The sequence below is a fragment of the Epinephelus lanceolatus genome, chromosome 9 (genome assembly GCF_041903045.1).
Source record: "Epinephelus lanceolatus isolate andai-2023 chromosome 9, ASM4190304v1, whole genome shotgun sequence".
Lineage (NCBI taxonomy): Eukaryota > Metazoa > Chordata > Actinopteri > Perciformes > Serranidae > Epinephelus > Epinephelus lanceolatus.
Genome location: NC_135742.1, coordinates 28,736,460 through 28,763,032, shown reverse-complemented (window position 1 = coordinate 28,763,032; position 26,573 = coordinate 28,736,460). Strand labels below are relative to the sequence as shown.

Here is a 26,573-nt window from a genome sequence, read left to right as displayed (position 1 = left end):
TGCATCCATACATTAAAGAAATAATTCTGTCTCATTTCCTTCGTTCAGTCTCGCTGCCATTTTGTATATCTGTGTATCATTACTGAGACAACCGCTGTTGTATTGTTTGAAACCATGATACTTGTGTCTTTTTGGTACTGTACCAAATGGTACTTTTTTGATACTGAACTTAAAACTATATATACATGTTTTGCCACAACAAGAGGCCAAACATCTTAAATGTCCAAACCGTAGACCGTATAATAAAGATGGACGACATAACAGTTCCCCTAAAGTAAAGCCAAAACCTCTCGGTCCTCTCCTGGTGCTTGGCAGAAAGGACATGGGCCAAACTATAAAATCAAAGAACACGTCATATAAATGTTTCTAAAAGAAGGTTTCACTTGAAGTAGTTCTTATCACATGCATGATGCATGTTCAAGTGTCCATTTTTCCGACAAGTTTGGCTTTAATTAGTTATTTGATGCTATAAAAATGGGGTTTGACATCATGATTCAAAGTTGTGGGTGCCAATTGGTGTGCTCATGATCAATGTGCTGGGTAAACCTGCAGGAACTTAAAACCACAGAGATCTCTACTGCACAGCCTCTAGCTCCAAATGACGTTATCGGCACAAGATGGCAGTGGCCATATCCAGGATATTTTGGCATAATTTTTGTACAGTGGAAGTAAGTGGAGGCGCTTCATCTAGCTTGACATACAGCCTATAGTCCAAACACAAGCAGCTGTACAATAACTCCAACTAAACAAAATACAGTCCGAACTTCAAGAACTGTCCGTGACAAATCCTACCAATAAAATATATTCTAAATTGGTAAAATTGTATGTAAATCTGTATGACATTTGATTAAATATTTAGCAAGTAGGATTATCAATCTTATCTAGGCTTACGCCCAGGTAATCGGATTGTATTTCGACAACCAAAGGGATTATTGATGATTGTTTTTTCTTACACTGATATATGATTTTAACTAACTTAGTGAAAAATAATCTCTAGAAACTGAGACTGTGCATTTACAGATGTTTTTGGTGGAGTGATGCGTAGGCTTGCTGAGCCTCATAAATCAGCAGGACTAATGAGTGAATAATTATCATTAGTAATGAACCATTTAATAAAATCTAATAAATATATTACTACTGCCAATACTACCACTTATATCCTAATCAGAATGGTATTAGTAAGGTAAGAAAAATATTTTAACTGTAAAAATGTTTTTATTATTCAACCATAACTGGTTCACAATAATCAAAGATACTTAATTACTTTTAGAAATCTAAGACCTAATGGACAACTGCACATTGAAATCAAGAGGTCATTACGTAATCAAATTGTGCTTAAATTCCAAAAAGCAAATGGTGCAAATCTGTTTAGACTCTGGCACACATTGGTGTGCTATGTTACCCCCCAACCTCTCCTGCTGCCCCCTGGTGATCAGATCCCCAATGGGCGATCTGGAGCAACCACAATTGGACAATATGAAAATAGAAACAACCGCCAAACTCTAATCTGACCAGACATCCGATGCCAGGTTTTGCTACAGTTTTGATACACATTGCCACAGACACATTTTGGTTTGTCCCAAAAAAGTAAAAATGTTCGATTCCCACCTCAACTGCTGCTGTTGAACACTACAGCACTAACTAGTGAGCTATTAGTTTGCCCTCATCTCTCCTCTGTTGCCTCCCTCATGCCCTCTCTCTGACTCTTTTTCTCCCAGTGTCTCTTTTCTTGGCTGCGCCCCAATAATCACAACAAGCAGCTGTATCTTCAGAGAAATCGTGCCTTAAAATTGAGAGTTGTCCCCTCTCTCCCTCTCTCCCTCTCTCTGTATGTCTCTCTTTTTCTCTCTTTCACATACTCTCTTTCCCCCTCTCTTTCTTTCACACACTCTCCCCTCTCATCTCCTTTAGAGAGCTTTTGGACAATGATATCGCTGGAAACAGGCAGAGTCTGACAGAGTTGGTAATAATGAATTAAGTCTGTAGCCTGGCCCTGACTCTGAAATTTAAATTATAATTACTCCTGTGGGGATGGAAGGGGTTATTGCCAGAGAGAGAGAAATAAATTGAAGTGAAGTGCATTTCCACTTTGCTTTTAAGACACGCCGACATGCTACTCAATTTGGCCTCAGTGTAGGTTTTCTATGCATGTGTTTATACCTGAGTATTTGGGTGTGAACAAAAGCAGGAGTTTATGATTGTGCGTGTGTCTGTCAGTGTGTGCCCATGCCTCATGGCCCGGCCGTTGATCTCCACAGGTCTCCCTTTATCCCGCAGATTTACAGACCAGTTTTAACACAGTCATCATTCTTTCTCCTGCTTATTAAAACCTTGTACGTACAGTATTTCCCTTCTCATTTCAGAAGATCACAGAGCCATGTGACATCTCATGACTGTGTATGTGTCTGTATGGTGTGTGAGCAGGCAGGAAAGAGAAAAATATCACAGGGAGATAATGTGTGTGTGTGTGAGAGAGAGAGCGCAAGCCTGTGTGCTTTACTTCTTGTTGTACAATGAGTTTGTTTATCCATCAAGAGTGTTACTGTTTCCCCCCTCTTTTGTTTGGATATTGTGTAAACTGGACAGTGTGTGCGCTAAGGTCAGTGTGTGTTTGCCTCATAACTATGATATCTCTGCCAGTCACGCCTCACTGGATGTGTCTACTCACCAACAATGTCTCTATTATTATTATATTATCAGCTTAATATGCTCTCTCTGTCTCTTTTAAAGCAAACAAACACACAAGCAGAAGTGTAGGGAGTATACAGTGAGCCCTGTAAGGACACATTCATATCAATAAGATCACATCACATGCAATCGTGCATATGTGTTGTAATTTCTTGCACATTTTTCTTCATTTTGTATCATTTCTGGGCAACATATAGGTATTATATCTACCATGATATGAGACTGGACATCGTCTTAGATTTTGGATATCGTAAGTTTTGTTTTTCCTTGTTTTAAAGGCTACATTACAGTAAAGTGGTGTAATTTTCTGAACTTACCAGACTGCCTTATATCCACATTTATGATGAGTATTCGCCAAAAATCTGTGTTAATATTTTCTGAAAGCACCGATGGTCAACCCTACAATATTGATATCAAGGAATATTTGATCAAAAATATTGTGATCTGTAATTTTCTCTATTGCCCGACCCTATTTTGTGTATATACATGTCACACATAAACAGATATTTGATTGCTGTAGGAATTATATGTTTCCATATTGCACATATTTCACTTTTGTGTCCTCTTTGGCTGATACTAACGCTGCTATTCACACACACATTCACTCACTTAACATCTTTTTTTTTCTTACAAACATTGTGAGAAAGCAATTCAGGGAGTGACTAAAAAAGCAAATACCAGCCAGCTTTTTCTATTAAATCATCCAGACTGACAGTGCATACCAGCGAGCATATCAGCTCATACAACAATACACATTAAAATGTGTTAAAACTGCATTCAAAATTCTGCATATTAGGAATGGAGAGGTGTCTAAATCCTATACAAAGATTTTCTGCCACAAAAGTTTCAAACTGACACTCCACTATTTGTAGTTAATGCACAAAACACCATGTAAAACTTTTATCTAAAACACCTTAGGTAACTCTTTCACTTTTGAAAGGAAAAGTTAATGGAAATGCACAAGAACCCTTAGTTGATTGCAAAGGTGGACAGTGTATAGTTATACTTTTGGACATTTAACATTTAGAAGTTTGGCCTCATTGTTTGTTAGGAATAGATATTATGCTGAGAACTATTCTGTTATCATATTATTTTTTTGTGATGTTCTACAAGTTTTTTGCTTTAACTTATCATAATGAAGTAAATATTTGTTGCACATTGTAATAGCTGGAGAATAATGATGTCATCAGCATTTAGTTTGTTTCCCTTTAAGTCTGCCTTTCACCATGCAGCTCTGTCTGCCAAACTCCAAGGAAAATGAAAGGCGATTTACAGCACAACGTCCACCATTGTGCAACCAAAACAGGAAGAAGATGGTGCTTTTGTTTTCCCTGGTAGAAATTGCCAGCTAACCAAAGAGTATTGGTGTAAACAGTGGACAGTGGAAGGACGTCATCCGAGGGAACAGAAAGCCTACAATGTCTCTGTCTACAATGACCCCTATTTGTCTGACTTTTATCTGTGTACTGTTTTTACTTGCTGTAACATTTTACAGTATATTTCTGCATGGATCATCTTTTTTTCCCAAAATCAGTGAACTTCCATTTTATCTCCAAAGTACAAAGTCAAGAAACATTTTAAACAGGCAAGCACAGCTATTCAGTGAAATTAAATACAGCCATTTGTCCTCTGTTAGACTCGACCATAAATGCCACCTCTACATTTTCAAATCAGGACTGTTAAAGGACATATTCTACCCTTTCCTCTCTTAATGAAATGTCAGGCTATTGACCTGCCTTTCTCTTCAATGCTAATTTGGCGTCCTCTTTGACCCCTCACCCCTGTTCCTGTGATGTTTCAGAGCCTGTGGAGGTCATTCCACAACCTGAAAGATGTCGGTGTGGTGCAGGTAAAGGTCATCAGGGCTGAGGGACTGATGGCAGCAGATGTCACAGGTAAGGCAATGACCTTAAGTCCAAACAACAGGACTACAACCTCTCTAGTTCTCGTGTACATTGTTAAAAGTTAGTCCATTCATTTTTCACTCCTGCATTCATGCTCATATATTCATACGCTTAAAAATAATCTGACAAATAGGCCTCCGTTTTTGCTGCTGTTTTGCAATTTCTGTTACTATCAGAGTGAGCATTACAAGGCATCTGGTAATAATAATAATACTATCAATAACGAGTATTTTTTTGTTTGCTTGAAATAACTTTTGCTTGAGTTTTGCATCGAGACGCTGAACAATTCCTGTGGCACATTTTCCTCCACCAGCAATCTGCCATAAATCTAGCCAAAGATAAAGTCAGAGTGTAGTGTTGGTTTAAGGGATGATCCTGCGCGAGAATCCTCAGAGAGAGTTAAAGTCTACTTTGTACAGGACGCTAAATTTGTCTCTGAGTTTTTTTAGAAAAGATGCAGGCTGCTCATTTGAATAATAGAGAGAAAGTACATATTTGAACCAACAAATCTCTCTCCCTCCTCCTCCTCCCTCCTCCCGCTCTTTCTCTGCTTGCTCTCTCTGAATCCTCCATTCTCCATTAATTCTTACTTTTAATTAGGTCTACAGTGGACAGGCCTAGTTTTTCACTCTGTATTATCTAGTAGAGAGAGAAGGAAGAGTGTGTGTTTTTGTGTGTGTGTGTGTGTTTGAGAGGGAGAGAGAGAGAGAGAGAGAGAGAGAGAGAGAGGGAGAGTCTAGAGTTTTTCCCCATTTGAAACAGCCACAGTCCCATTAGCCAATACAGAGTGGAGCTGGTTGATTTGGGTTATTGCGTGGAGCGACCGGAGCAGCCGGAGTGCAGGGCTAATGGCTCTCTGGCTCTTGTATTTCACTTGGAGCAGAAATTTGCTCCGTGACCTCGTTGTAGAGCTCATCATTCAGTCTGAGCTTCATGGATCCTTCCCAAAAAAAGAAAAAAATAACACCCCAAAAGAGTAAAACTGGAAATATAATGTCTAGTGGCTGTTTGTTTGCCTTTCACTTCGCCTCTGTCAGTTTGACGTGGTCATAGAGAACATGTTTGATTTCAGAGTAGTGCCTCTACAGCCTGTGGTGATTTGAAATTATTTCTACAGGCTTACTGCAGAGTTAAAGTGCAGCATGTCTTTTGGTGCCAACATGGGCTAATACTTTACATGAAAACTACCAAGACTGAATAAAAAACAAGTGTAAAAAAAGTGTTGAATTCAGATTTGAGATCCCACAACAAACATGTTTTTTGAATAAGACTGACAAAGAATAAGGTTCTACTTAAAATGTGAAGATTTAAATTCACTGGAGAAATGTTTTTTACACATGTAAATTTAATTATTTCATGTGTTTCATGTGGAAAACCTTGATTTCATAAGATAAAAACAATACAGGTGAGGATGTTTCTGCATGGGATTGACTAGTTGTCAACCTTTAATTTAATTGTCAACTAATTTTATAAATGATTAATTAGTTTGGGTAAATTATATAGAAAAAAAGTAAAAATTCTCTGATTCTTCCTCTTAAATGTGAATATTTTCTGGCTTTCTCACTCCTTTATGACAGTAAACTGAATATCTTTTACATCTGAGGATGTCATCTTGAGCTTTGGGAAATACTGATCGACATTTTTCACCATTTTCTGACATTTTATAGACCAAACAACTAATCAATTAACCAAGATAATAACTGACAGATTAGTCTATGATGAACTACTTGTAGCTCTTTATATATTCACAAAAAACAAATCACGTGGATTTTCACACATGATTTTTTTTGCTGTAGCCAAAGAGATCGAGAATTTAGGCAGTCAAATGTGTAATCTTATTTAATTTATACTTTCTTGCAAGCACCAAAGTAAAAAGGATTTTTCTTTTGTTACCCCAGAAAACGTTTTCTTTCAGCCAGTCTAACCCTTCAAAGATAGATACAGAAGGTAAAGTGATATGGATAACCAACAGGCAAAGGGGTTGTATCTAGATGGCGTATTCCTGTTTTGAGTCTGACGCTGTGTGCGTGTGTGCGTGTGTGTGTGTGTGTGTGTGTGTGTGTGTGTTGTGTGCCTGTGTGTGTGTGTGTGTGTGTGTGTGTGTCACTGGCAGAAACAATAGCTCTGTAAGAGCCACATAAGAGCCCTCACCACATGAACACCCTTTTTTAACAGCCCAGACCAAGAGAGGGTCAGGAGCAAGGTGAGAGAGAAACAGACGGACAGACAGACAGAGAGAGGGAGGGAGAGAGAGAGAGAAGAGGTCAGCGAGAGAGAGAGAGAGTTCACAATCTCTCTCCCATTCACGCTGCCTGTCTCCTCGCCCGTCTTTCTCCCTCCTCTCCCCACCCCTCTCCCCCTCTCCTCTCCTCTCTGGCCATCTCTCTCTCTAATTGAAGTGTTTTTGTGGAGTAGCTCCTCTCCAGCCCGAGTAGGATAACTGAAAATAGTCTCTAAAACCAACAATCCCTTTTGTCTGCCAGCCCTTGTCCCTCTGAGTGGATGCTATACTGTTAGAACATTTCAATAGTAACACACACATGGACACACGCACACATGCACTTCCAGCGGCAACACCGTAGCTCGTGTAGACATCATTCTTTTCTCCCTCAATATCAAAACAAAACCTGTCAGTAAAGTGTAGATTTCCCGCCGCATCACTTGACACAAGGAGAAATATACTCGTATAGCCTATTAAAAGGTATGGAAAATAAATGCAACAAAAATGTGATTTACATTTTAAAGTCTGAATCATAATTAATTGTGATTATACAGCAACATGAGAGCGTGCGCTCCCTCTCCAACCTCAAACTCCTCACTAATTCTGAGCTTCCTGCGAGGCAATTACAGCGCGCTCCCTCGTCTCTGTACTGTATTCATCCTCCACACTTATCTTAGGGCACACTGAAATGAGTTTGAGCCCACTCCTAGCTGCAAACCCTCTGCCAGCGCCACAGAGATGGGACCCAGAGGGGGGGAGGAGCTTTGCTCGGACATTACCTGGATGATCTCTGAGTGGCGCTCAAACCTGAGCGTGTAATTGGTTAAGACAGCCGCCTCTGGTGCTGGCGGCCAATAAGGTGAAAGTTCATCACCAATGACAACTGGCTCTCTGCGGCAACACAGCCTGCCATGTCATTAAAAACAGAATATTAGAGAGAAAATGGGGGAGGGACAGGGTTGTGCAGAAATAATTTCCATCTCTTAATTTGGATGATTGCATTTAAATTTAATCAGACTTGATTTGTGGGGACAACATTATAATCGTTTATGCTATGGAGGCTCCGGATGATTAAGGAGGATTTCAAATATTCGCTAAATATTGAATGAAAACTGCTGCCAAAATATATTCTTGTTACTTGTTTGCAATTTGAAAATACATTTTTTTTTGTGTTTATTCATGACGGGCACAAGGAGGAATTTGCATTTTAATACAACACATGCGCGCCATGCAAACAATTGATATGGCTGACAAAGTATGTAGACAGAGAGAGGGAAGTAGGCTGCTGAGTCCATTGTCTTTTGTCTATTTTAATGTATCTTGTTTTCTATCGTAGGAGTCATAGCTGTCAATATCCACTTCAAACACTCTACATCAATAGGGCCCCACAAACAGATCTGAAAGGCAACACCTACGGCTCAGCATTGATCACGGTGACATTTACTTTGCACACCCACTAAATGTCCTGCCCTTGTCACAACATTTGAAGAAAATCACACCAATCAATGACACTCACACACACACAGACGGACACGCAGAAGCACAAACACAAATGTGGTGAAGGGGGGGGAGGGACTTTGAACTCAATCCCAACTTTATTGAGTCTTATTATGCAACATGGCTGCTTTTCTCATATTTCAACACTCTCAATATTTTCCCCAGGAATTCGTGTGGGACAATTTTTTATTTTTTAAACTTCCTGACCCAGTCTTTTCAAGTGATAAGCTTGAACAAACAGCGCAACGGCTCCCAACAGTTTTAATAAAAAATAATGATCAAAGCCAGAATTAAGAGTTTTGTTGTTTTTTTAGTTCATTCCGAGGCAATGCAAGGGAGGTGGGCTAGCAGGCATGGGGAGCTGGTCTCACTCCTTTCTGTGTACAAAGAAATTGAAATGTGAGATGTTAGTAAACAAATGGAGAATATATAGGACATTACTGGTTTTGATTATTATAGTACAGTATTCTATTCTCAGGAGGAGGAAATAACTCTGTGATTATGTTTATTTCTCCTCTCGGTCTCGCTCACCCTCTCTCTTTGCTCAGTTACGTAACTGTAGTAAATTCTGAATTGAAAGTTTTGCTGGAATGAATTAGCATTAATGAATGTGATTTATCGTGAACCATATATCATATCTGTGTTTTATAACATCTAAGGGTCTTTAAAGTTCTCACATAGTGTTGTAAAGTTTTATCTTTTGGCAGCCACGGGCTGCTTAAATCATTTCATACATGAGTCATGGGTTTTGGAAATTATTTATTCTATCAGATAAATTGGATATATGTTTTGTTATTATTACTGTTAAGTTTTACTTGATGAAAGCGGTATTTCTGCCAGTGTATAAAACTTCAGCAGTGATTTCTCCGCAATAAATACAACTTTCAATTTTAATATCCAAAAACCTTTCCGTTGTTTTTATTAATTTACATAGCTGTCAATAGAACAAAGCAGTAAGGATGAGGAGGGAATGTTTTCTGTCATTCCTTCATCATTTAATTTCTCATGTTGCTCTTGCTTTTCACTCATTTTTTCACCACTGTCTCGCCGCTCGCTCGGAATCGCTAATCATGGACCGGCCATGTTTCTCACACCCCTGCTCGGCTGTCTTTATCTTCCACTTTGAACTTCTCTGGCCTTCAGAGCCACATGGCCGTCTGTGTTCTCCGCACCATCCATTCTCAAAGTCTTCTCTCTCCTTTCACTCTCCCACCCCCTCCTTGTGACTGCCCAGGGCAAAGTTGTCCTGGAGCTTATCTTCTAGTTGTCCATGTTCCCAGGGTGTTGATAGAAACAGCTTGCAGCTGTTCCACTGATATACTGTTTTATAATATATATGGCATCAGGGCTAAAAATGAAAGACTCATATTATTACAGCTCTGATAACCAGAGTATTGGAGCTGTCATGTGGTGTAAAGGGAGGAGGATATATACTATCTGTCTTAATAATATGAGGGATTGGAGATAGACAAAAGCTGTTGGAATTACTTAAGATTCTCGCTTTCCTTGAAACCTCAAGCCAACAAAAGTTTAGTGTTGACTGTATTTATGTCTTTCCTTTTACTGAGAAGGTTATTCTTGTATGATTTTTTTTTCCTTTTGCTCGCCAGGTAAGAGTGACCCATTCTGTGTGGTGGAGCTGAGTAACGATCGGCTGCAGACGCACACAGTCTACAAAAACCTCAACCCAGAGTGGAACAAGGTCTTCACTTTGTGAGTGGCTTTTACAATGCTACATGTCACACATACAGTTTGTGCTCACTGCAGACATTAAAATATTTTATTTTAATTTTATTTTTTTAACTGACATGCATCTTTGAATTAGAGACTGGTTAAGTCAGAGCAACAGTCTTATGAAATAAAATATATATAATTAATTTTTTTTCAATTTATAACACCCAACATTTTTTTTTTTGTGTGGGTGTGTTTTAAAATTAATTCTGAGAATTAAAAAAATATATTCCTCACAGTTTATAGTGTGGAATATCTTTTTATCAATGAACTTTTGAACTTGAAAAAATATTAATAATAATTGTTAATACAATGCTAATTTAATAGTGTTTTAAAATGTGTCATATCCCTGCAGTGAGTCCTAGAATAAATGAAACATAAGAGAAAAAAGAGGCTTACCACATTTTCCTTTCTTCAAAAAATATATATATTTTTTCTTTTAGGTATATAGCTACACCCAAGCGGTAGTTAAATGTTGATGTAGATCTAACTCTGCATAATTTCTCTCATATATGTTGGCATTTCATTCCAGAGTAGAAACTTGTGAATTCCCACTGATGGGGCAGGTTAATTTAGTCATTCTTTGAGCGCACGTCTTTCTCATAGCCTCCTTTCTATACATAACATCAGCTATCTTCTTACTAGCCTAGTTTTCAAGAGATGACACGTCTGAGGATGATACTTTAGTTTTACTGAGCTCATGCAGTAATGTAGTGCAGTGTCACATAAAGCATATTAACGGTGATTTTTAAACATTTATGTAAATGCAATGGAGGGTATTCAAATGCAAAGCATATGTTATGCCTCGTACAGCGTTTCAGATTTCAAATTGTTTTCTAGAGACATTTAAAGAAGCTTTTGTAAGACGTAATAACTTTCACACTGTTTCAGTTTCTAACCCATATATCAGTTTATATGTCACTGATGTTGTCTTTGTGTGTGGTCCAGTAACGTGAAGGACATCCACTCGGTGCTAGAGGTCACTGTTTACGACGAGGACCGAGACAGAAGTGCAGACTTCCTGGGGAAAGTGGCTATTCCTTTACTAAATGTGAGTCAAAGGCAGATTTCTGTGTGTGTGTGTGTTTCTTTTTCTTTCCCTTTGGGGATAATAGAGAGAACATAGAGGAACGGAAGGAATGAAAACACACACGGTGGAAGATATAAAAAGCAGAGGTTATTTTTGCAACTCCACAGATGAGACTGTTATTATTTCACAAAGAGAAATAGATGACAGGAAGGAGAAAAAATGGAAGAGAGGCTAAGAAAAAAAGGAGAGATTGATAGGTGAGAAGAAAGAAAGTGAAGGGATGAGAGATGATATGAAAATGACACTGATCGAGAGATGGAACGATGCGATTTATAGAAAAAAAGAGAAAGAAGAATGTCTGTTACATTTGAAAAAATATAGATAGCCTGTGAAAGTACTGTGTGTCTAATATATCCATGCTCTGCTGTACAGTATGATTCCCCAGGATAGTTAATTTCTGTTTGACAGAGCCGAGCTGCAGTGGGTAATGAACAGGTACTTGTCAGAGTTGCCACAGTTGTTTTGGGTTCCCTGTCAGCGCCAGCAGCTGGGGTTCAAAGGTGGCCCGGGGAGCCGATTCAGCCGGGTATTGCCAGACAGACGCCTGTCATGTCCCTCTCCCACAGATCCAAAATGGAGAACGCAAAGCCTACGCCTTGAAAAGCAAGGAGCTGACAGGGCCAACAAAAGGGGTCATCTTTCTCGAAATAGACGTGATTTTTAATGCTGTAAGTCTTTCTTTAGCTTTTTTTGATTCTCCTCCCTGTTTTTTTTATTTTGCCCCCCACCCCCCATTATCCTCTCTATCCATCCCTCCCTTGTCCTCTCCAGCACCCCCCCCCCCCACACACACACACACACCACACACACGCTGCTGTTGTCTTTATTTTGTTTGCCCCCCCACCCCCCTTCGCTTCCATCTCATCCCTCGTCCCTTGTCCCTCGTCCTCGTTTTGGCTTTAATTATCGAAGACTCCCTCTCAACAGCCTTTGTTCGCCCATTCACCATCGCTGTGTGTGTCCTATAGCGGCCATCTTACAGCTCTCTCTCTCCCGCTCTCTCTAGCCTCTGACATGGGGCACGCTCTACGCATGTGCTGCCAGTATCATTACACATTGTCTGAGAAAAACCTTCAAAATGATTAAAAAATATTGTTACTCGCTGATTGATTGACATAATTTCTGATTTATTTATGTGTATTATTTTAAATGAGTGTGATCCCACTCTCACCGTTTGCTGTTTATGATGCTGTGTGTGTTCACTCCATCTCCAGGTGAAGGCTGGTCTCAGGACGCTGATTCCCATTGAGCAGAAGTATATCGAGGAGGAGCCCAGAGTGTCCAAGCAGGTACATCAGCAGCCAACACTTATCTTTCACCACTCCGCCTCATTTTTATCTGTGTCCACCACTGTACCCCCTGTTCTGCTTAACTGTCTGAAGCAAAACCAACAAGCCTGGAGAGTGGCATCTTGTAAACCACAACAACTGTGTGGGCAAGATACAACAGGATGATTGAAGGAAAAACAGCATTTCGTTTCTTTTTTTTCTCTCTCTCTCTTCCCTCCTCTCTCCCTTCTCTCATTTCTCCCCCCCTCGCATCCACTCTGAGTGGTGAATAGAAATGTCAAGCTGTCAGCTCTGGGGTGCATAAGTAGATTGGCCATCCTTATAGTTGGCCCTCTTTGCCACTGCTGCTTTGCACTTCATTGTCACGCCGCTCAGTGTGGCGGCACCACAAAGGGCTGAATAGTAGGGGCTGGCCCACATCAGACATGTCATATGAGTGACCGTTTGGGCTCAGCAGTCAATGCTGCACCATGCACAGCCGAGCACAGCGCGCACACACACACACACACACACACATGCACCAGCTCCCATACCACGCTTTTGTCAGCCTTCCATCTATTCCCTCCTTTCCTCACTGTTCCTGCCTTCTCTGTTGCTCTCTGTCTCGGCCCGCTCTCCGCTTTCCTCCCTAGTGCAGAATCTTTTTTTCATCTCCATTTCACCTCTGACTCACAGAGATGACCCATGTCAGCGTCTCGCAATGATGATGTCACTGGCTGCTTTAGAGGGATTGCCCCGTGAGGACTCTTTTGTGTGAGAGCAGCTCCCCTGCTGTTGCTTGCTGCTTAGAGTGTGTGCGCACGCATGCACACACACACACACACACACACACACACACACACACAAACACACACATAAATGAAAAAAAAAACATAAGCTGCCTGCCAAACAAAACCATTTAATTGTAATTATGACATTTGACTTAATAAATGACTCCACTACATTTCTAAGTGTTTTGAAGGAATAACTCAAGGCGCACTTTGAAATAATTCATGAAAAATGAAATATTCTTATCAAGGCAGTTATGGCAATAATGAGCCAAGAAGAGTGCAGCATGTACATCAAGTGCATGCGCTGAGGAACGTGGAAATGGATGATTCACAGTCTTGCTGTCCTCAGGGTCTGTGTGTCCCCAGCAGGACACCATACAGTCATCTTCAGTTTGGCAACAAAAAGCTTCACATAATTATACATAGAGAAGGAGGAATCCTCCTCTCATCTAGCATCAAAGCAGCCAAGCCACCCCTAACCACATGCAAATCCACCCGGAAACACACATGCATACAGACAATAGACTTTACTGTGGTGCAACAAACACATACAGTATAGCCACAGAATACACACATTGAAACACACACACACACAATTTTCCAAAGAGTAAAATAATGGCCTAGAATTTTTTGAACAGTGATCTGCAGAGACAGTTTGTCCTTTGGGAGCACTTTCTCCTGGTGGTGACCTGATTGGGTGGTTGGCGTTCTGCGCTGCTGTTATGCTATTCCCTGAATGGTTGGCAACCCATGGGGAGGACAGCAGTTAGCCAGTTCTCTCTCATATCTGGCCAAAATGCGCAGAGAACCCTCAGGGAGGAGAATCCAGGGACTGTGCTGGAAATTGTTATTATTGTACTTAACTTTATCACTGGGAGAATGGAGTTAAAGAAACATTGTGAGTCAGCTTGTCACACTTAAAGCAGCCGTTTGTCCCGTACGCTGATCCACATCCATATATAGCTATCCAAAGACTGAAAACACCCCGACGTCCTCATGGTGTCCTCGGTGCTGTAATGTTGTAACATTGGAGCCAAAGTGAGGTCAAAGCTGCAAATCTCAAGTTGTAAAAACTTAATACTCCAGTTAACTTTCCAAAGTGACAGCAGAGTGAGACACAATGGGGTTTGAACCAACCATATTAAGACTTACTGTCACTTTAACTAAGGTGCTAATTGTATGATGTAACATGTTTACTTACTCAATTGTGATGAATTCACTCCATAAATAAACATAAAAGAGGGAAAACTGACCTCTTTAACAGTATGTCCTTAGCTGTGCTTACGTCTGTAATAATAATGTTGCTCCTGTTTACTTTGTCTTTGGATAAAACTTTCCAAACATTACACATGTGCACCTTATGTGGAAAAATCACAGACCTTGATGTGCTAGTGTGTTTTTTTACAATTACACTCTGCTGCCTGTCACATTAAGTCACACCAGATCTTCACGTATTCACACAACAACATGTCATTAAGTCTATTTTTACTGAGTGTATATGTTTACACTCTGTATCTACAACTGAAACAGTGGAGTGATATGTATTTAACACCATGTTTATTCCATGCTACAGCTTGTTTCTGACCTTAAGCTCTCACTTGTTTTCATTTTTATGATCAACTGTTTATTATCACTTTTAAATGCAAACACTACAAAATGGAAATGAAAATGCCATACATTGTATTGTGACAAATTAAACTGGAAAATAGATAAATCCTGATCATAATGAACAATAACATAAAAGGAAACTTACATGACATCACACCGGAGCACACATGTGTTTTAACATTCACTTGTTTTGTTCTTGTCTCCTTTCTAGCTGTTGTTGCGCAACTTCAACAGAGTCAGACGCTGCATCATGTTCCTGATCAACACAGGCTGCTACATCAACAGCTGCTTCGAATGGGACTCTCCACAGAGGAGCATCTGTGCTTTTGTAGTACGTAGAGGTGCACTTACAAGTACACGGATAGTACCTTAAATTGAAACATATCACACACAAATTTGCACAATTTCTCATCTTTTTTTGTACAATTACTCTATTGCCACAAAGATTATTATGCTGTATTATTATTTATGGGGTGTGTTAACAATTTAATGTAGAGAAAAGACAATCTCATGTAGTTGGACCTGCTGTTTTGTCAGAATAATTACCTCACACTTTTTGAAATTAAATGAACCCCACTCACATTTTTTACCGATTACACTTTTAATGCCAGTTAACATCTGCACGCACACGCAGCAGGAGAGCAACATGTTCACAGAGGCTGTAGGACCATTTCTGCTAACAAAGTATGGATCCTTCACTGGTAATTGCACACTCTAACACGAGGGGTTGTTGATGTCTCAAGCACATTTAAGTACATTCCCACACTGTAACGCCCCACTACAGACTGTTACTCACACACTCAAATATCTTGATATGATAGTCTCCATTAAGTCCCTTTTCTGGCTTTGTATTTAATGCACAAGCACACATGGTATATACATGGCACGTGTGTGTTTTGGCACTCAGTTGCTGGGGATAGAGTGGAGAGTTGGTGTTGCAGCCTAAACACTGTATTATATGAGACCCTCAGACATTGAAATACTTAGAAAATGCAGCTATAATCTATTGAAGTGTGACAAGCTGTTCCTGCAGACAGTGGAAATGGCAGCTTGTTTCTCTCTTCTCCCATCAGCCTCCTCTTCATCCTCTCTCTCTCTCTCTCTCTCTCTCTCTCTCTCTCTCTCTCGCTCTCTCGCTCTCTCGCTCTCCCTCCTGTCATCTGTGTCTGGTATTAAAAGGTGAAGTGTAATTGGACAGCAGAGCTATCAGTAAAATACATTCTCCTGCAGGGCGGTGAGTGGCTGCATGGAGGTTCCTACCCTAAAGATGACAGAGCAGGCATTTAATCCTGTCTGGTTTAGTGTCCTGACTTAAGTAGCTACAGGACAGGTGGACCCGCCCCGCCCCAGCCCTTTACCATGGGGGCACTAAGTGTCTCGACAGCAGACATTAGACATTAGCAGCATTTGGCTGTCTGACACCAGTTCCATCTCTGCAGAGGCTGCATGTATGTGTGTGTGTTTGTACAGCAGGTCACAGTGTCATCACAAGACATGGGTCAGAAGAGACATAGTATTGATCAGTTAACATTTTCTCTGTGTGTGTGCGTGCGCAAGCGTGGTCATGTGTGAGCCTGGCGTGTGTGCGTACGTTTGCATTTTCTCTCATGTAAGGCTGAAGTGGGCGTGAACCCCCCTTATCTTTTAGAAATAAATGAAAATGTCAGACAAAAAAAAAATGTCAAGGAATTCACGGAAAACAAGGCCACCTCAGAATTGCCAATCTACATGGTGAATAGAGAAGGGAGGATGCAACCTTGGATAGCGCAGCCTCTATGTCAGCACACACAAACACACATGCACATGCTTCGTATAGCCCTTCACCCTTTTTGAAAACACAGTGTATAGTACATCCATTTCTGAGTAACAGTGCCGACTATTCATATTCTCATTGTACTCACTTAAATTCAAAGTATTCAGATGACGATAAAGGATGTATCTAGGCCAAGGACGTAGCGTTTTATAGTTTATAGAAAGTCTGAAATTTAGGTGTCATTGTGCTTTTCCTCTTCCCCCCCCCTCCTCTCTCGCTCTTTTGGGAGTCTGTTATCGTAGGAGTGTGCACTTAGCTAAAAGCATCAGAGTATTTAGGGCCTCTCCTCTACACAGGTACTCCCTCCCTCCCTCCCTTCCCTTCCATTTCTTCATCCCTCTCTCATTTCTCCCTCACTTTGAGAGGCCTCTTAATCACTTCGCTCATCTCTTTAAGTGGGTTTTTATGGGGGGCCATCTGGCCAAGGTGGTGCGTTCATGAAGGTGTACGGCTGTGTGTGATTATGGGCATGTGTGTCTGTTCACATGTGCACGTGTGTTTCTGTCTGGCTGTCTTTCTAGACAGATGTTACACTTAACTTTCCAACACGGCTGTAGCTACAGAGGCGGAGTTGTGGGCAATTCAACCTCTAAACTTACAAATGTGTGCACTTCTTAACTGCTAAGTAAGCCAGAGGGGAGGGGGTTTAAACGCGCTCATATATTTGTGGTATTTTGTGAACGCAATAGTACATCAAAATGCAGTTGTCATACTGTGCCACTTTACAGCGTTTCCTCCATAAAAACGCTCAAAATTTTCTTCATGGTCTCTTACTCTCCTTCTGCCCAAGTCTGAAATGCCAGCCGCATGTACACATCGCCCATTAGTGCCAGCTGTGATTAGTGTGTATGTTGTGTGTGTTTTGTGTGCATGTGAGAGAAGAGAGATTTCGCATAGTCTCACATGCAGCCTTTCTCTCTCTCTCACACCCACACTGCTGTCACCCACCCATCCCAACAGTGAATCAGCCACCGTGGCAGCTTTGCCTGAGGCGTTGGCACAATGGACGGGACTGGAGTTACCTCCTGTCCTGCATGATGGGTGGTGTCTGTGTATGTGTGTGCGTGCATGTGTGTGTGTGGGTGGGTCTCGGTGTCTCCGTCTCCCTGTCTCGGGGTTAAGCGTCTGCTTCCTCTCTCCACACCTGCAAGCTGAGTGTCTCTCCCTTCTATCTGTCCATCCATCCCTGTTCCTCTTTATCTCTCCCTCCCCTCTTCTCCCTTTGCCTTCTCTCCCGGAGAGTCGAGGCCATTGTGGGGCTGAGCGGTGTTGGGTTCTGTTCTCCTGCTGCTGCCAGCTCTCCCCACGGCCCCTGCAAGACAAGGCTGTTATTGCCCCAGGGACCACAGGCCTCAGCAGCTCTTCCTCCAAACAAATTTGCTGTAACTTTATCTGCAATTGGGCCCTGAATTGGGAGCAAATAGAGGCAGCTTTGTGAAGCTCAGGGAAGGGCGAGGGCAGCGAGCTGGGGGTTGTTGGGGAGGCAGGGGAAATGATACTGGGCTCTTTTATGTCAGGCAAAGTAGGACTCTTATCAGGAAGAGAGCCCAGACAAGGGAGCTACTTCTAGAGGAAACTGGAGCACCTATCACCTGCTTTGCATTTAGATAAAAATTCACCCTGCTGAAATAAAAAAGGGAAAAAAAGCAAAGACAGGTACAGAAGCAACTATTGGAGTGTGTGTGGGTGCGTGTGTGTGTATGTGTGTGTTTGCACATGTCTGGCAGTTTGATACACATAGACACACACACACACACACACACACACACAGTGCAGAGACGCCATAGCAGTCAGTGGTACACACCACTCCAGGTCTCTTTAAATTGCTCCTTTGACTCCTCTTCAAAGAACCTGTCTAACTTTTAAAAGTTTTAAAGTCGGGAGTTCGTCTTTGCCCACAGCAAGGGACAGCTTTGAAAGATATACTTTCACATTTTACTGCTCTCCTGATTTGCAAAATGAATGATAGTTGAAATATAGTGGCATGACTAACAGAGAATACCAAGTCAGAGTTTAATCACCAGAGATAGAGACTCAACAGAAAATGTGTGAGGCCTTTTGTTGAGACATCAGGGACTCAGCATCCTCACTTCTCGTAGGTACTCGTGTGCAGTTTCATCACCGTGGCCATAAAATGGTGGAGGCTTTGTTTTAATTTTTCATGTTATTACAAAATGACTGGCTTCGACACACCAGGCTTAGTCATTCGGGCTGCTTTTTTTATCGGATGAACAGCATTAATTGTGCTGTGGATCCAGGTTCTGCAGGAGTACAGCAGGGGGCAGTCTAGCACCACTGAATGATGGGTAGGTCCGTTCACAAACAGGACACAGTCTCCCTCCCTCTCCAGTTCCCTCGAACTTAACAGTTGCTATCTGGCAACACTTAGTGCCAGCATGGAAATTGATGTAAGAGAGATAAAGGGGAACTCTGAAATCCAAACTTCAGTTTCACTCCACTGAGACAGAGCAGGGGGAAAGTTAGCCTGGTGTGTGGTTAATGTAAGCCAAAGTACTGAATATTACCCTCCCACAGTGCCGCGGCTCAGAGCCGTAAGGACGCGGGTTGTGTTTTGAAACAAATAATGCAAGATACAACTCTCAATGTGCCGCACTGAGTGCTTGAATAAATCATTTTGACTTCTCCATTTTTTTCCTTTAATATTAAGAGAAAGCATCTATAACTGTAATGAAATCCAACTACAGAGACTTGTCAAAATAACTTAATTTACTGATTTTGTGTATTGGTATTTTAGCCAAAACATTACAAATTATGCTGTCGTGATTTTTCTTTGTTCATGTTTGTGATTGTCTATTTTAATTATACATCACACTTGAATTTCGGCTTGTGCTTAGATGTGAAGTTTGCCCAGTTCAAATGTAGCCTATATTTGAATGGTTTCGCAGTTTTGACAGTGGAAAATATTGTTTTACTTTGTTTTATGACAAGTGAATAGTTTTGTTCCGAGAAATTTTCAGTGCATTTCACCAAAGACTTGTTGAAACACAAATAATTTTGAAAAGAAGTGATGGTAGGTTTATATGACAAAACAAATATGCTGTTTAAAGGTAAAGTGCTGCTGTGGTTTCGGTGACAAAATCAATGTCCACTGCAGAAGAAAGATCTAAACTATCTCTAAAATAGATATTTATTGCTACTGTTCTTTAGTAGTTCAGATAATTACAGATAATATTTCTTACAGTGTCAGTACAAGAGAGAAAAAGATGGTACATCTGCAAACAAATTCAACTTACACATTTATTTACATGCTCTCAAGACTAGATTACAAAGTTTGCATAATTTGAATAATATATAAGCACAAATAAAACACACTGTTTTCAGGAATATTTGTTCACATTAACACACAGGTAAGAATTCTGCAGTATTAAACAGAAAAGCAAGAGTTCAGCATGATGAGCTTCCCTTTGTGTGCATGTTCAGATATTCACTATGAACCGTCACCGACCACTACATTATGTGTCTCTGACCACACGGAGTCATCTGCAAATTATTCCCATAGACTAAGTCTGGAGCTTCATTTAGCATTTTCCCTCTTTTTTTCTCCCTTCAGTCCAGCATGTTTTCATCGTCTTTTTTTTTTTTCCTTCCTCCGCCTTTCCCTGGTCACTGACATCCACAGCAGGCTCCTTCCCACTCCCTCTTCCCCAGGCGAAGAGCCTGCTATCTGGTGTAGCAAGCAACGGGGGGTGGCTGTGATCGCCCAGTCCTGGTGGAAAGGTCCAGGCACTGCAGGGCCCCTATTACCCAGCCGGGGGGCATGGAGACGGGGCAGGGCTGGCCACTGCTGAGCCTGGGTGTCCGGTTCCTCTAGCTGCCAGTCAAAACTTCGCCCTCAGCTACTATAACCAAATGGAGGAGGAATGAAGGGGGACGACAGGTTAAACAACCTCAGGCAAATGGAGAAGAAAGCAAGATTCTTTTTTAAACATAAAAGAGGGTTTTAAGGTTTCATATAAACATCAGGATAATGTAGAGCTATTCATTTGTCTGTTGTGTGATAACGATACCATGAGCGATTAGAGATCCAGACACTACATATATTTACTGTACAACATGTGCCTACTGTACAGTATATTTATAGCAGAGCGCTTGAAAGGAGCACTGTGTGTATCTGCATGAAGGTTTTTGTAAGTGTGCAGGTATTTATAGCTTCTACCAGAATAGGTTTAAAACAAGCGAGCTCCTTTGTTCGACTGAAGACATGTTTCTGCACCTCTATCGCACATTGCTTAGCTGCGGATTATTTCAGTGTTTATCAGTGTTACACATTTGTAAATTATAATAATTTGTAGGAAGATGGATAATTTTAGAGTGGTTACATTTTGTAGAGAAAATACGTGTGTGAGCATGTTTTGTTTGTCTGTGTGTGAGTTTCTGTTGCTGAGCTCACAGAGTCCTAACAGCCTTTTCTGATGTATGAAGGGAAATGGTTGTGTTGCTTATTAGTATACAAATATGAATTACTGAATAGTTGTTGTTTTTTCTCTTCAAATTCTCCCACACAGCTGTATTAGAGAAAGACTCTTTGTATTTGAGAAAGTGAAGTTGAGCCTGAGAGAGACAGAGAAAGATTTCAATCCTTGTGGGAGATTTGCTTGTTGTACCGAGGCCATTCAGGTTTATTTGAAAAAATAAATTTAGCTGTGAGCATTATGCAAATGTGCTGGACATTTCTAATATTTAATTTATGTCTCTTTTTTTTTTTTTGCATTTTATACTCTGCGTCTGATGGTTAATTTTACATGAAGTTGTAGTTCTGTTGAAAAGTTTGGATGTGAGTCTTTCAAACTTTTTTTTTAACGTGAGAAGGGGAGAAGTTGAGAGAATGTAATTGTTTAATTGTGTTGTTATTGTGAAAAGTTGTTTGCATTGATATTCAGATGCATGTGTGTGTGTGTGTGTGTGTGTGTGTGTATGTGTGTGCGTGAAAGGAAAATCAAACACTGACGGCTCAGTGCGAGCGTGTGTGTGCGCTTTAGTGTCCGACTGGCTCCACTACAGTAATAGCAGACCTGTGTACGCACTCTTGAGGGGCTGTTGAACCTCATATTCATATTAACCTTAGACTGTAAACACAATGAAGAGCTTGTTTTTCAATCTCTCTCTGTCTCTCTGTTCTTTCCCACACACACACACATGCACACACAGAAATAAAACAATTTGATTGTTGATTATTAAGCTTTCTCTCTTTTGTTGTTGTTCAGCCAAACAGGGTGGATCATAATTGGTACACAGACCAATAAATCTACTTTATACAGTAATAGTCTCAATTTCACCTCTCTTAAAAGTTTCCCATCAAAACTGACTGTTAAACACGGATGCATTTTCATACCGAGAGTAATTAATTTCAAATCTGCTCTGCTTATATTTGAAATAATGGATTTCTTGTACTTGAATTTGATAAAGATGTTTTGCTAGTAAAAGATTAAGTATTAGACATGGTTTGCATTTTCAGCATTTCTTATAATTACTGCTGAAGTCTTATCAATCTGGGAAATCTCTGTATATGTATGCATAACATTATTAGACAATATAAATATTTTGCTGTTTGTTCCTGATGTATTTTCTTCCCCACAAATATCACATTTCTTCCAGCTAAACTTTTCGAAGCAATTGACAACAACGCTTTCTCACACTTGAGATAACAAGCTTCCATCATTACCAATTTTACTTTCCCACAGATATCTTCTCCCAACCACCTCAACAATCTGTTGTCACAGGCTAAAGGGCCCTGCCAAAATCAGAATACAGGGTTTTAGGAAAGGTTAATTTTCAGATGGTACTTTTCTTGTTTGGTGATGAGAGGGGAGGTATAGAGGTTATGGATTTGGCAGATGGGTGCAGAAAGGTTAGAGATGGGGCATAAGAGCCTTTTGGGGTAGGAGAGAGGGTATTGGGGCTTGGAGTGACAGGGTTAGGGACTCGGGGTGTGGGGTGTGTGGGGTCAGATGATGTGGTTTGAGGTTGAGTACGGAGGGGTCAGCTTTGACGTGGTGCAGCTGAAAACGGTACATGACCTCAGCCTCTGGGATGATTGGCATGGAGGAAAGAGGCTCTGACGTCTTGTACTCATCCTCCTCGTCGACGTCCTCCTCAGCTGAAGGCCCAAAAGAGCCTTGAGGGTCAGGGTGTTGAACTGAGGCTCACCGACACCAGGCCTGTACCTTTGTTGGAGCCCAGTCTTATTTTTACGCTTTGTTCCGTGGTGGTTATGTTTCTGCATATGAATGCGTATCGTTTACAATTGCACATATGGTCGGCGTACGTTCTCAGGAGTTTGCCTCATAAGGGTCAATATGGGGTCTTGAATGTATACATTCTTCGCCCACACTGTTCTCACTTTTTTTGTTCTCTGCTGACGGTTTTTGTCTTTTTCTCTCCCTCAAGCTTTTTGTCATCGTTGTCTGGAACTTTGAACTCTATATGATTCCTCTGGCTTTGCTACTGCCTTTGGCCTGGAACTATATCCTCATCACATCGGGGAAGGATACCAGGCAAGATGTGGTGAGTAACCCCCCATACGTTCTTGATATTCCTCTGCCTTTCTTTCTTTTCACTGTAAAAAGCCTCTTTCCACACACAATGCAGGGTTAAAACTCAGACACCATTACCACAGAGACATTATGTTCTTATTTTATTTACGACATTAATCACATTTACAAGGATTTCATGTCTTTCATATGAGACAACGCATAGAATTTGTGATATTAAAGACATGACAGGTGATTAAAGTCAGTATAGATGTACAGATGAGCTGAAGTGAAACACACTTTTTTTTTTAAACAACAGCAAGATGAGCATAATACAAACTCATTTAAAATACACCTTTTGATTAAACTGGACAAACTTTGAGCAAAATTGGAATTTAATTTAAAAAAAAAAAATCTCTCAGGTGAATTTTTTCCCCCATCTGCCCCTTGAGGAGCTGCATTCTCAGTGCAATCTCACATTTCTCACTTTGCCTTCTTTGAGGCAAAGAAAAGGGAGAAATAATAGGCTGTCACCTTGAGCTACGTTACGCCACTTACCTGGTAGTATATTTATTTAATTCATTTATTTTTATCTCTTATACCAATTAAATGATGTCAAAGCAATGTCATGGAGAAACAGACATGTTTTAATCATGGCCAGGCACATTTGGAGAGTAGAGAGTGGAAACGAGAGAGAGAGCCGGACTATGGAGTGAGCGTGAACAATGAAGTGATTAATTTTAATAAGTGCCTTTTTCCAAGACTCAGTTGGAAATAACCAGTTAACAGACCTCAGATTTTTCTTGCAGTCTCTCACCCTCTATATGTGTATATTTATCCCTTCATAAGGATTCTGTGGGTTAGATTGGATTGGATTTGGAAGATATATTAAATTCAGTCATTATAATGAACCAAATCTCATTGCTGTGTGTCGTTGTAGTATTACACAGAATAAAAAATGGAATTAGATGTGAGCTGTACATTACTTACAACACAGATTTATTTGGTAAGTCTCCAGAGCTAAGTCTCTCTTTTTATAAGCCTCTGTGTCTGTATTTGCTCATTTAAAAAGTTGACATAAAATCAGCAACAGACCACCCTTAGGAGACAGATACAAGCTGCCAGTTACTTATACAGTAGACTGTGGCACATACTAGAATTTAAACTATTTAACTAGACATAGTAAACTCAGTAATTAAATGTTTGAAATAGCAGGTAGGTTCATAGATAAATCATTTTTAAAATTTGTGAATGACACAGACTTGAATTTCAGAGGATATTTCTCTTCACCTGTAGATGGCGACATTGCTTGACAAAAAAAAAAATCCCACACGCCTTAAGACAAAACCCAGCATGATGATTTGTCCCCCCACCTGCTGCTTGTATTTATCCAGACCTAATGATATTCTTTTCCCATGCACTTCCTAATTAAAATGAGGCAACAAAGGTTACATATTCTCGTAACGTGCCACTCACTTCACATACGAGTAAATACATGTAACTCCCACTTCATGCAGAATTGCGCTTCTCTCCCCCTTGAAAGGCACCATTGTGTCTCAAGTACCTCAGGAATTGGTTGGAACATTAAGACATGTTGATATTGTTGATACTCTTATGGCAAGTGCCTTTTAGGACGACAATACTGTTCTGCTCAGTTCTACAAAGTTGTCCTTTGCTCAGAGACAAGAGAAGAGCCGGACACTTACAACATATTTTAGTTTCACTGTTTTTACTGTCTGTCTTAAACAACATTGTAATTTGATTGACATGTACTTCCACATTTAGACCAGTGACATTGAACCTTGGTTTGTTATGATATAAGCACTACCATTTGCCACCAACTATGACAGTATTTACTTCTCTCTACTTTAATTGCTTGTAGCTCTCCTTGTTGCTATAGCCTTTTGTATTTCTTTGCCTGGTTACAATCCAAGCTAAAGGGTTTATTTGCATTTGAAGGTTGCTTCAGTATGATCATCTTCATAGTATGGTTTGAGGGGTTGAATTTAAAATACTTATCTGCTTGGGACACCAAGGCCAAGCATGTTTTTAGCCATGAAAGCACTGCTGCAAAGTTTCATATCTGAACTTCATACAGTGAAATGTCTCAGCTCTCTCTTAGGAGCACAATGAGCAATGGCTTTAAATGAGTGCGTTGTGTACTTCTTACAGTTTGACAGCCTTGATATGTGTGGAGCAGAGGGTCGGTGCTGCTATTGGCTGGTGGATGGTATGTAAAGAAGTTGGTTCGGGCTGGTGGTGAGATAGTAAGAGGCAAATATGCAGTGCAAGAGAACAGGATAGCAGTAGCATATATGTAGTGTAAGTGAATGTGCAGGTGTGTGCCTGATACATGGACACTGAGTACTGCATGCGTTATTTTGGTAATGTTTTCATGTACTCTGGCGTGTTCACTTTTATTCCAAGGTTATGAGTCAGGCTAACCAAAGTGTCGAACCACAGCTCATGCAAACGCACACATACATTTTGCATGTGTGAGTCACTCCAGGTGTGTGCTTGTATTGTACTTGCATGGGGGAAAATACAGCAAGTGTACATGGAGATAAAAGTTATCCTTCTGTGTCTGTGTGGAAAAAAATGTGTGTGTATTTCCAGTCACTGTGTATGTGCACATAAGCGTGCATATGCGTGAGTGTTTGCAGACATTCTTCACAACAATATATCCGATGAAAGTGGGATTAATTGTCAAAGATTAGCACCATTAATGCTCCTTTTCTTGCCGCTGTGACAGTTGTGCTGCGCAATACAGAGAAGCACGGGCGACACAAAGAAGATTCTCTGACAATCATCGTCTCTCTTGTCTCGGCTTTGCAATCTCACTGCCTCAGGATTGGTGAATGCAATGAACCCTCTCTTCTTGCTCCATTATCAACTCCCTGCCTCTTCCAGTTGTGATATTACTATCTTAAGTCAGCGATGGTGTAAGCATTCATTATTTTCAGGCATTTGTGTTTGCAAATACTGTACACACACATTCAGACACGAGTATCCCTTGAGTCCTGTCCCTGTTTGTTTTCAGACAGAGTTTCCCAATCTGCGTGCAGTGCAGGGGGGAAGTGGGTACAGCGAGAGCATGCAGTATCTGTGTTCTTTGCTTCCTTTCCCGGCCCCCTGGATTCCTCTTCCGAGTCTTTATCAAGCTGAAGTCATGGACGACTCACTGTTTCCCTCTCGCACTTGGCAGAGAACAGAGAAGAATAGAAAAGAAAACAAGGGAAAAAGGCTTTCTAATTACTTTAAACAACACACCAAATTAAAGCATTGTGCTGAGCCGAGCAAGGGTCAGCATCCGGAGCGCTGCGGTTTTCCAGCAGTCTGGGGTGAGGGTAATGCCAAAGGAATCTGTGCTGAACTCACTCTGAAGGGTGAGAGAGAGAGAGAGAGAGAGGGATAGGGTGGGGGAAGAAAGAGAGAAAACAAAAAAAAAGTATACGCATGAGTACAGACTTC

The 26,573-nt window shown here is 40.8% G+C and overlaps 1 protein-coding gene across 8 annotated transcripts in view; it reads left to right on the top strand.

Annotated features, from left to right (window-relative positions):
* The window catches only part of LOC117252108 (multiple C2 and transmembrane domain-containing protein 1), a 179,318-nt gene that overhangs the window by 109,454 nt on the left and 43,291 nt on the right, over positions 1 to 26,573 (top strand). For 7 of the 8 annotated variants that reach the window (XR_013492037.1, XM_033618797.2, XM_033618795.2 and 4 more), the window contains 7 exons: positions 4,490 to 4,583; positions 9,921 to 10,023; positions 10,990 to 11,092; positions 11,698 to 11,799; positions 12,346 to 12,420; positions 15,010 to 15,129; positions 23,020 to 23,136. Coding sequence is in view for 7 of the 8 variants with exons in the window: in XM_033618797.2 (XP_033474688.1) it covers positions 4,490 to 4,583; positions 9,921 to 10,023; positions 10,990 to 11,092; positions 11,698 to 11,799; positions 12,346 to 12,420; positions 15,010 to 15,129; positions 23,020 to 23,136 (714 nt within the window). In the remaining variant the exon portion in view is untranslated. The other variant, XM_078170799.1, reaches the window with a different exon arrangement.